Source organism: Oratosquilla oratoria, chromosome 1, assembly GCF_046742065.1.
Source record: "Oratosquilla oratoria isolate Oo_2021 chromosome 1, ASM4674206v1, whole genome shotgun sequence".
Taxonomy (NCBI): Eukaryota; Metazoa; Arthropoda; class Malacostraca; order Stomatopoda; family Squillidae; genus Oratosquilla; species Oratosquilla oratoria.
The window spans coordinates 120148824-120159891 of NC_134777.1; the positions used below are offsets into that span (position 1 = coordinate 120148824).

Genomic DNA, 11068 nt, shown 5'->3' on the forward strand with positions numbered 1-11068 from the left:
AAGATATTGTTGAAGCAGTAAAAGAGAGGAAGTGGAATTGGGCGGGTAAGTTAGTGCAAACGACTGATGAGCGATGGAGCAAGTAGTTACTGAATGGGCGCCGCGAGATAGGGAGCGTGGAAGAGGGAGACCAGACAGAAAGTGTAGAGATGTGATTGAGAAGTTTGCAGGAGTGATGTGGCAGAGGATGGCACGGTCGTGTGATTCAATGCTATGAAGGAGGCCTTTGTTCAGCAATGGACCCAGGATGGCTGATTTGATTGAATGTAAATTTGAGCTTCAGATCGCCTCTGGGTACGATTTTTTTAATAGTGGAGATGAGTTTTATTTTTTCTGTGTTTAGTGGGTATGAGAAAAGACTTTTTAGTAGAATTATAGACATAGAGAGGGAGATGATACTTATGAAGGAATCATGGAAACAATAGACTAACGATCTATGGAGGGCGAACCAAGAAATGAACAAAGAAGTGAGTGACTTAAAAAAAGGAAATACTGAAATAAATAAAAAGGTGCACTGAAGAAAGAACTGGCCGAGTTAAAATGTGAAAATGAAAGGTTGAAAAATAATTATCCCACTAATAATGCGACCATAAAGAAAAAGGTAAATGAACAAAGGCAATGACCGAAAAAATGGAAGAAACATAGGAGAGGATTATTTACAACAACTCAGGAATGAATGGAAGAAAGAAAAAGAAAAATGTAAGGTAATTAAAAAAAATCAACAATTGTAGGAGAATGCCGAAGATGCAGTCATTAAGGCAATTAAAGAAAAATGAATTATGTTAAGGGATACAGTGGACAAAAAAAGTGTGTAGTAGTATATGGTCTAAAGGAAAAACATAACGCAGAGATAAAGAAGAGAAAGAATTGGCAATTTTTTTTTCTAAAAGTACAAAATGAAGAGCAAGAAATAGAAAAGGAAATAGAGGATAAATGATTAGGAAAGAGAAAAAGATATCAAGAAGCAAAGCTAAAAAAAAAAAAAAAAAAAAAAAAAAAAAAAAAAAAAAACGGAAACCGAGAAAACGATGTTCTATTGGAGAGTGTTAGACATTATACTGAAAAAAATGTATATTCAAGAAAAAGAAACGAAAAGTTCAGGGAACAAGATGGAGGGGATTGGAAAATTAAAACTAGCTTATGCCAATATAGACGGATTAACCTCAGGACTAAACGAACTTAATTATTATCTATCAAAAACAAAACCAAATATAATGAGAATTGTGGAGACAAAATTAAGAAGTCCACTATCACCAGTGTTGGACATGGAATATATAATCACTGGCTTAAAAATAGAGAGAAGAAGTAGGGTGGAGGAGTCATGTTCTTGGCTATAAAAAACTTAAATGTGCCGAAAGTAACATATGGAGAGAACAAGGTGGAGATGACCACAATAATAGTTGAAGAGAGTAACATGAAAAGTAGAGAGTTCGCAGTTCTTTATGTGCCCCAAAAAATGGGGTCTTAGAGAGAGATTATTCTATAATGTTAGATGATACGCGACTTTCATTAAACGAGACACTGAAGGATGGAGGTAACGTGGTACTTATGGGAGATTTCAACTGCAAGGAAATCTGTTGGGAAAAGATGACAGTGAAAGGTGGAGAGGATCTATGGGGGAAATGTATTACTCAACATGAGTATAGAACATACAATGACACAGTGGGTAAAAGAAAAAATAGATTTAGAAATAATGAAGAACCGTCGAGACAATTTATAATTTACGCCAGAACCTGAAATTGTAGACAAAATAAATTAAATGCAAGACACCAATTGGGATGAGTGACCACATATTACTTGAATTAGAACTAAAGGAGGATATATATATATATATATATGTATATATATATGTATATATATATATATTTATATATACATAGAGAGAGAGAGAGAGAGAGAGAGAGAGAGAGAAATTATAAATACAGAAAAGGAAGAATGGTGTATAGTACAGCGGACTTTAAGAAACTAGATTTTTTTTTTTCTTAAAGCGAGCTGGGAAAAAAATCTACAATGAAGGAACACAAATGGAAGAAAATTTGATTATTCTGATGAAAATCTATAAAGGAGTGGATAAATCTGTCCCACAGGAAAAACAGGAAAAGGTGTATATTAATTGTTGGTTTAACAGAAGGTGCAGTGAAGTGAAAGATAGAAGAGATAAAGCTTGGAAAAGATGGAGAAAATACAAAAAAAAAAAAAAAAACTAGAAAGTGACAAATATATATTAATCAAAGGAACCAATATGTAAAAATACGCAGGGAAGAAAAATTAAAAAGACATAACAGAAAAATGTAAGGATCAGTCAAAACTATACAATAGATATGTGAACGGTAAACTAAAAAACAAACAGGAAATAGTGAAACTACGCCAAGGGAATATGGAATACACAGAATATACAGAAATGGATGAAGTCATGAGCAAACACTTAAAGTCGGTTTTCACTTGAGAAAATGTACAACATCGGGACGAAGGGTGAGAAGTGAATCCCCTCCCCCATGAAGGAAATAATAGTAACACGGAAAGAAATAAAAGTCCAAATAATGTACCTTGATGTCAGGAAATCGCACGGCCCGGTTGGAATCGCAAACTGGATATCAAAAGAATGCAATGAAGAATTAATAGATCAAATATATAACATAATAAGTTGCTCACTGAAAGAAGGAAGAATACCAGAGGATTGGAAAATGCTAATATCGTACCAATATATAAAGGAGGAAACAAGGAAGACCCAACAAATTACAGACCGTTAGCCAAAATTTGTGAAAAAGTTATAAAAAGTATGTGGATAAAACATCTAGAGGAGAACAATATCCTAAATCCTAGACAGTTCGGATTTAGACAGAGAAGATCATGTGCCTCAAATTTCATCTCTTTCTACTCAAAACTACTAGACATAACACAGGAAAGGGACGGATGGGCTGATTGTACTTTCCTAGATCTACCTTTTTTTTTTTTTTTTTACAAAGTCCCACAAATAAAAAACATTAAGAAAACTGGAAAACATAGGAGGGGTACATGGTAAACTACTGAAATGGATGGAGGACTTTTCGAAAGGAAGAAAAATGAGTTTTGCTCGGAGATAAAATTTCTACTTGGGAATAGGTGATAAGTGGAGTTCCAATAATGTTTGCCATTTATGTGAATGACATGGACGATGGTGTGGAATGTTACATGAGTTTTTTTTGCAAGTGATGTAAAATTATTTAAGAAAGTGAAGACTGAAACAGATTGTGATTTACTCCAGATAGATCTGAACAGGGTTTGGGAATGGAGTCAGAAGTGGGAAGTGGACTTCAACATTAAGAAATGCAGCATAATGGAATTTGAAAAAAGAAGAAAAAAAAATGATATAGCAGGACAATATGAAATTGGTGCAAAGGAAGTAAAGAAAACGGGATCTAAACAAGACCTGGTAGCGATCATCATAAAGTATATCTCCCCTGACAAACAGATAAACAAAATTGTCGGTGAAACCTATAACTTCCTGATATCAATAAAAGTGGCTTTTACTTACTTGGATGAAGAAATGGTAAAGAAAATTCTAGTCACACTGATAAGGCTAAAATTGGAGTACGCAGCAACACTATGGTCACTCAGTACTGAAAAGAATATAAGGAAAATTGCGAGAATCCAGAGAGCAACTACTTCAAAAGTGTCATACAAAGAGAGATTAACAAAACTAGAATTGCCGACTCTGGGACAAAGGAGAGAAAGAGGTGACCTTTTGACCATCTACATTCTACAGAATTATGAGAGGTATAGAAGTCCTTGATAGAGAAGACTTACTAAATTGGGATAAGAGAAACACAAGAGGACATGGAAGAAAGCTCAAAAAGGACAGTTATAGAAGAGACCTGAAAAAGAACAGCTTTCCCCACAGAGTGGTGGATGTATGGAACATACTAGACGAAACAATAGTGTGTGCAAAAACAATACACGAATTTAAGAGCAAATTAGACATGGCGAGATACAGAGACAGGACACTCCGAGCATAGCTCCCCTTATAGTATATTCATTTGTTTGTTTATCGGTCTGTTTCCTCGTTCATTTTTGTTTACCGGTATGAATTTAGCTATTTATCTATTCATTCGTTTATTGATTTTTTTCACTCTTCGTGTTATTATTGGTATGTGTTCTCAAGAACTTAATTTCAACGCGAAAGGGTCTGTGTTGGGACTGCCTGGGCAACTGGCAGTCATTAGATGGATTTGACTGCGAGATCACATAGTTTGAGGTAGGACGGAAATTAACTCGCCGCAGTGATACACAGAGAGATAATGAAACAAGGTGTTTGTTAAAAGCATAGTAGTGAGACCAATACGATTTATGTGAACAAAATAAAAAGGTAGAGGGCGTGGCAAAGGCTTCTGTACATATATAGAGACAGTGCAGATTTTGTTTTGTTTTATTACAGTGCAAATAATAAAATCATGAATAATTAAGTAGTTTTATCTCCGAGAGGTTATGAATATATTGACATTCCATGACCACAACCGTTTGCTATCAAAGCCTACAAAATCGGGCATGGCAATTTAAAATGTGAAGAGAAAGTCATAATCAGTAAATATTTCATGCACTGTACATTTATGATGTTATTGGAATAGCTGGATTGTACATAACAAATAATGTGAGTGAATTTATGACGATATTGACTAAGATTAAATGCTAAATCACAACTTGGACACCTTTTACTCGTTCGAACGATCCGCCAAATGCTACTCCTCACCTCCAGTCATAAAGATATTATATGTAATGTTTTAACGAAATATATTACAAAAATCATTAGATGAATATTATAAAACTGCTTTACGTGTCATAAAAACCTGTTTTTGCCGTGAAAAAGTTGAAATCTGTCAGTTATACTCTCCATCCCTGTTGTTATTGTTTTGCAGTACAAGTAGAAGAAAGGTTCACTCAAAGAACTGAATTGGTTGAGGTTGGTAGTAGTATTTAGTTAATTTATTGTATATAACTGGAAAACTAATTATCGTGTACCAACGCGGAGGTTTAGTAAATTTTGTACTTATAATATGAAGTTTTTTGGTATGCTAACTGAATGAAAAATACAGATAATCTTGCGATCTAATTGAGCGAGAGCTTGTGCTCTGTGACGTAGAAGTAGGCGAACTTCACTTTGTATTGTACATGAATAAAGGTAATTTAGTTTTCCAATTGTAAACATTTAAATCAAAATTACAATCTGAAGCTTGGTGAGCTTGTTACTAAGACAAAACCTTTGTTGGGTTAGTTGCTTAACCTCGCGCGCAGGATTTACGAGAAATTTAGGTTGAGAATCCGATGTGACATGTTATGATTTTTTATGAACTTAGTAAAACTTATTGCCGAGATGTAGGCTGGGATAATAATTATGTCAGTAGAAATAATGTTGAACTGTAGTTTTCAAAGTTATTGAGGCGATTGTTTTTCAATAAAAGTGCGGGTCGCATCTCTTTCGTGATGGGTTTCGCTGATGACCTCGGCCCAGCTAAATACCGGAACGGGGCCCAGCAAAGTGGAACAGTATAATCACTTGATGTAAACAACGTAAACCTGTAAATGCAATGAAATTCGCCGTGCAAGTATGGTTTAGATGATTCTAGTCCTAATTAAAGAACTTGTTACAGTGGTAGGGAGAAACCAGATGTCATGAGAGACCAGATGTCATGTAAAAATTAATTCTACTAAATTTTTTATATCGTGCAAAAGCGTCTTCACAAAGCCATCCAATATATATATATGTATATATATATATAATATATATATGTATATATATATATGTATATATATATATATATATATATATATATATATTATAATATTGTATTTTGTAGTTATGTAATTTTATTGCTGAAAGAGATTCTTTTGTGTTAATTAAATTTATTTACTGGATAAGGGTACTTTGTTGATTCTTAAAAAAAAGTCTGCAATCAATCAATTACCATTGTCCTCCCTTGTGAGAATCCTGTAGTGGCAAAATATGTTCAAGCAGTTGTTAATTTCATCTACAGACCTTCTAGAGAGCAGATGTAATGAATGGCACTATTTTCACTGAATGATGATTTTAGACTAGTCAATTTCTGCGGTATATCTGTAGTAGCACATCAGGTGGTATTTCTAGCTCCATCTGGCAATATGATTTTCTTCACTCCTCTATTAACATAGAAAGTAAATGACCAATAATCTATTTTATTATCAAGAATTGAAATTACTCTGCTCACCCATCTCAGTATATAGCGGAAGGATATCACAGTACATATGTACAAAACTGATCATAAAACAAGCACTCAGGACCAACCATCAAACCACATCAGACATTAACCTTACAGGAAAACCCCTCCCAAGAGAACCAGGAACCACACTGGTATGATTGTTTAGGTCATCATCTAACACCAAGACGGTACCAGCGCTGAATAGACCTGACCTCTGAAACAAATTACCCCAGACAAGAATCACAAAGGACACCTAATACCTCATCTTACCTGACCCCACCCTAGCCATGCCTACACATTATTTCTTCCTTGAGAAATCATGGACCAATCTGGTGATTGTTGCCAGTTATTTGGGAGCCAAAAGTTTCCTGCAGGAGAGACCTAGAGCAATGGATTGACTAAGTGTATTGCCATAGTTTGGATATACAAAGGCTTGTTAGTAATTTGTCTTGCTGTATAGCACAGGAGGAATGGCGGGAGTAATTTTTGTTGCAACGTGGGGCCAGAGTCCCCATCATCCAATCTTAACATTATCACTTAAAAATAGATTCACACTAATCAGTGTGATTAACCAGTCATCAGTTCAAGGGCAGTTGGCAGCTACTGGGAGGCTGTGGTTTATGGTTTAACATCACAAACTCCTCCCTATTGGAGGGCTAGGATGGTGCCCCTCACAGAGAACTTTGTAGCATGGAATTGAATGAACCATGCCCTTGGTTCAACTTCGCCAGTGGCAGGGTTCAAATCACCATCCTCCGACCTTTGCCACAAGTAATGACGCCTTAACCTGTTCAGCCGGCTAAGGTTTCCATAATTGACAAAAATGTGATAGGATAGTAGTGGATTTTACAATCAATCAATCATTGCCTCGTATTTCTTGAAGTGGAAAAACTGCAGCTATACAGTGACTGGCAATGGTCCTTGGAACCTCCCACAGATCTCTGAGAGACGAAATTATGAATGTCTTTGTTGTATCAATATGGGACTGTTTCTATGAGGAGAGTAGTTGCTGGTCAGCTCTTCATGGGTGAAAAAAAATGTAAGAAATGTAGTTGAATCTGATAGAGAGATCTTGGACCCAGTGCAGATACTGAGTGTCAGTGCCCCAGGGCTGCATGTCCTGATGAGGTTCAGGGGGTTAATGTCCTTTCAAAATGGGTAGCTTTGCAGGATCATCACATGGAGGTACCTGTCATTGGTTCTTGGATCATACATGGTGATCAGGATTAAAGATTGAATTATCTGATCATGCCATGCACTGTTGATTGATCAGTCAATCAAACATTAAAGTAGGCATCAATTGTGTTGTGCATTTGATGAATATTTAATTTGTGGGTAGGGGTCTAAGTACGCTTGTGTGTTCTTAGTTGCTATGCTGGGTTATCATCATCAGGTCATCTGTGTAGATGAACACTTTGGTGTGATGGTCTTGTCCCAACCACTTCTTTCATTTTATTTACGAGTGAATAATCACGTAATGGTGACATATAATATTCCTTGTGTGTTGTACATACATATTTGTAATATTCATTATTTATTATTGTATACTTAATCTATTATTGTGAGAATCAAGTGTTCATGTTAAGTGTGTATGTTTTTCCCGCCAAGTCTGAGCTTGGTGGCGAGGCTTGGTGCCGGAGTCGGTCTTGGTTCTGCTTACGAAGCAACTGCACGCTTGTTTCTGTAGTGCTTTATCACATTGTGACTAATACAGTATTTTGCATTGTTGATATGGTTTCATTGGCCACCCTGTACAATCATGGAACTTGTCGACTTTTGCAGAGTGCTGAGTGATGCTGTAATTGGCCGGGGGTGATCAACGAGGATGTGCGAGATGACCAGCGATGAAATTGCTAGACTTAAGCAGCAGTTGGAGGACACACAGCAGCGACTGACTCTTGCCAACCAGCACATTCAGACCCTCTACAACCAGGTGGGTGGAGACTTTCTTCATGGGTCGTGGTTCCTAATCAGGGTTCTTATCTGGTATTCTTGCTGGGTTGTGTTCAATTTCAGAGAAACCCTCAAACTACCAACATGTTTACAAACATATTTCAATAACAAGATTGAAAATGTCTGCCAACAGCCTCTGGGTGTGACCATTAGTCACTCAAGAAAGATATATTGTTGTTTCCTTGGAATTGTTAGTATGGGGTGTTGTAGTATCAGGTATTTGTGTCTATGTGGTGGTTGCATCAAGGGAAGTTTGAATCTATGGCCAAGCTTATTCTGTGTTGGTACAATACTGCATGGGTAATGAAGTAGGTTAGAGAGGAGCGAGTAAAGCAGTGTTCCTCAAGAGTGATGTGCTGGGAATGACCTTGTTGGAGAAGAAGTTAAGTGCAGTTTTCATATGGATGAAGTAGGAATGAGTGAAATGGATGAGTTTTTTAAATATAAAGGAAATTATTCTTATCTTTTCATCTCTTTCCAGGTCCAAGATCTAGAGGTGCAGTTCAAAACTGCTCTCGAGCACAAGAAGCACTCGGCTAGGTACAATTTACGGCAGAAGCTGTCGGTTGTTATGGGACTCAAAATTGTGTACCTGAACTACTGTGCAGAAAAGACACAAGAAGTGGAAAAGATTACACAGAAACTTCTAGCCCTGAATGCTGATGGGAATGTAGAAACCAATAATGGTGAAGAGTGTGAAACAAATGGTGATAATTCATGCTGAAAGTTGCATATTTAATATGTAGAGAAAATAGTGACATTGCATTTGACATGACATGTTCTTGGATAGGAAGCTTGTGAGGCACTGTATTGGTTGATATTTTACAAGTTCAGGATATAAGCGGGAAACTGTCTTTTTGCACAGTTGTCAAGGTTGCCCTGTGCCGAGAGTATTTATGCCAAGTGTTTTTTACATTCATTTTAGATGTAGTTTTTACAAAGAATACTTGATGGTTTGACTGGTAGGTGATAAAAACAAGGACTGTTGGTTGGCTGTTGTGGTTTGAAGTACTGGTTACCTTTTGTGATGCACTGGTTGGAGTTGGTATTGGATAGTAGCTGAAGATAGTTGTACTGTTTAAGGGTTCATTTGAAGAGATGGCGAGTTCAGACAGTGAATACGAGGAGGAGGAGAGTTTGGTGATGGTGGAGTTGCATGGTGTCATAGATTCGGAGATCTTTGCGCAGGATTCCTTCAATCGCTTTAAGATCTTGGCAGTCGACTCCGACCAGCCCATTTTACAGTTGGAGAACTTTGTCTTTACGGGTGAGTATGACCAAACCATCGGTACGGCTGTTTTCTTTGAGGAACAAGAAAAGAGAGTAAAAAAGTGCGACCCAGTATTCTGCAAGAAACCCCCACGTATGCTTAAATATGCGTGCAAGACAAATAAGAAATTGACTATGAAACGCGTCTTTGTAACGGAAAATGACGGTAAGGAAGAAGGAGAAAGTTCCACTACGGAGACAAAGCAGCAAGATAACGATAAAGAACTAGGAAATGAATTGGAGGAGTTGAATATAGAGGAAGATGAGGAGGAGGAGGAAGATGAAGAAGAGGAGGAGGAGTTAGATGAAAATGATGATATTGAAGATGATGACGATAGGGATATGCAAATCAAACGAGAAGCTGCTGCCGGAACCTAAGATTAAGTAATTGCTGGCAGAGTAGTTTTTTATATCTGTATAAATACTGTTCTCATTGTTTTGTGACTAAATATGATTAATTTTTGTAATTGGTTATGTTATTTTATGCTGTCTTTCCTTGACTTTCAATGTACTTAGTTGCAGCTCTCCATGTTGATGGCGATCTTCGTGACTTCCTAGATTTCTTAACCTTATCTTAAGACTAATAGGATCAGACATTTTTGATAAGGTTTTAGATAAGCTGTAGGCCTAAAGTAGACAGCAATTCAATCTGATTCAGCTTTTTCTCTTGTGCAGATTCATCAATTAAAGAGATGTTTGGAACTTGTTGTTTAATCCTGTACCTGTGCTCTTCAGGGCCCAAAGTTATCAAGGATATGTTAACACAGCCTGAAGGGATTTCTCCCCGTCTTCTCTTATTCTGGATGAGGGTATGGGGAAGTGGGGTCACTAGTTAAATGAAGTGGCCTTGTTGTGGAAGTGCTGTGTCTTGCTGCATTGCTTCTGGCCCAGGGCATTGGGTAAGATGCAGGGAAGACCCCATCATCCAGGAGTAGCCAAGAAAAGAGGGAGGGAGGGATGGTGAATGGGAGTAGAAATATGCCTTTTGACTTTAGCTACCTCCCTTACCCTTGTAAGGGGGAAAAGCCCTTGGTATATGTATGTTGATGAAGGATTTTTTTTTTTTTTTTTTTTAATCTCTGCATTGTTTCTGATCCAGGGGACAAAGATGACCCTTTATTCACACAAGGAACTAAGATAATGGAAAACAAATTGGGTAAAGGTAAGTGCATGCCTTGGCTGACCATCTCTTTTGTAAGGAGGAAAGGGGATTTTAGTGTGTTTGTGTGTTAGTACCTGCTCCATAGTGCACATATGCACACACACTTTTATTTCCTCTTGTTATAGTAAATTTTGCAAAGAACTACAACATGAGAATAATAAACACTTCCAAAAACTTTGGTCCAAATGGAAGTCCTAATAGATCAACAGAAAGTGAAATGGATTTTATTATGAAAGAGAAGAGCAATAATGTTAGCAATATCAATTATATGTAAAGTTTAGTGGTATACCTCAGAACTTTAACTTCATTCCTGAGGCCATTTGAATTCTATAAGTGTGAGTTTTAAGGTCTTTTAAGTGTGTCTCACAGTGGGCACTGGTTTGAGCCACTATAGGCGAGCTTGGCGCAGAACGTCTAAGTTCGTACTTGCATACTGCATATGCAGTGAGACTTCTCATTAACGGACATTAATTAG

At 37.0% G+C, this 11068-nt stretch overlaps 2 protein-coding genes across 2 annotated transcripts; both read left to right on the forward strand.

The window, feature by feature from the left end:
• The first annotated feature begins 4868 nt into the window (after positions 1-4868).
• On the forward strand, positions 4869-9180 carry LOC143025755 (uncharacterized). The gene is made up of 3 exons (XM_076185764.1): positions 4869-4936; positions 7992-8142; positions 8644-9180. The coding sequence occupies exons 2-3, from the start codon at positions 8035-8037 to the stop codon at positions 8884-8886; spliced, it is 351 nt and encodes a 116-aa protein (XP_076041879.1). The 5' UTR covers positions 4869-4936; positions 7992-8034; the 3' UTR covers positions 8887-9180.
• A 78-nt stretch (positions 9181-9258) lies between these two features.
• On the forward strand, positions 9259-10133 carry LOC143025746 (general transcription factor 3C polypeptide 6). The gene has a single exon (XM_076185755.1). The coding sequence runs from the start codon at positions 9261-9263 to the stop codon at positions 9807-9809; it is 549 nt and encodes a 182-aa protein (XP_076041870.1). The 5' UTR covers positions 9259-9260; the 3' UTR covers positions 9810-10133.
• The last annotated feature ends 935 nt before the right edge of the window (positions 10134-11068 follow it).

Excerpts from the sequence above, each read along its gene's own strand:
- LOC143025755 (XM_076185764.1), top strand. The coding sequence starts at position 8,035 with ATGTGCGAGATGACCAGCGATGAAATTGCTAGACTTAAGCAGCAGTTG. Across the intron at positions 8,143-8,643 it reads TTCAGACCCTCTACAACCAG|GTCCAAGATCTAGAGGTGCA; the intron begins GTGGGTGGAGAC and ends ATCTCTTTCCAG.
- LOC143025746 (XM_076185755.1), top strand. The coding sequence starts at position 9,261 with ATGGCGAGTTCAGACAGTGAATACGAGGAGGAGGAGAGTTTGGTGATG.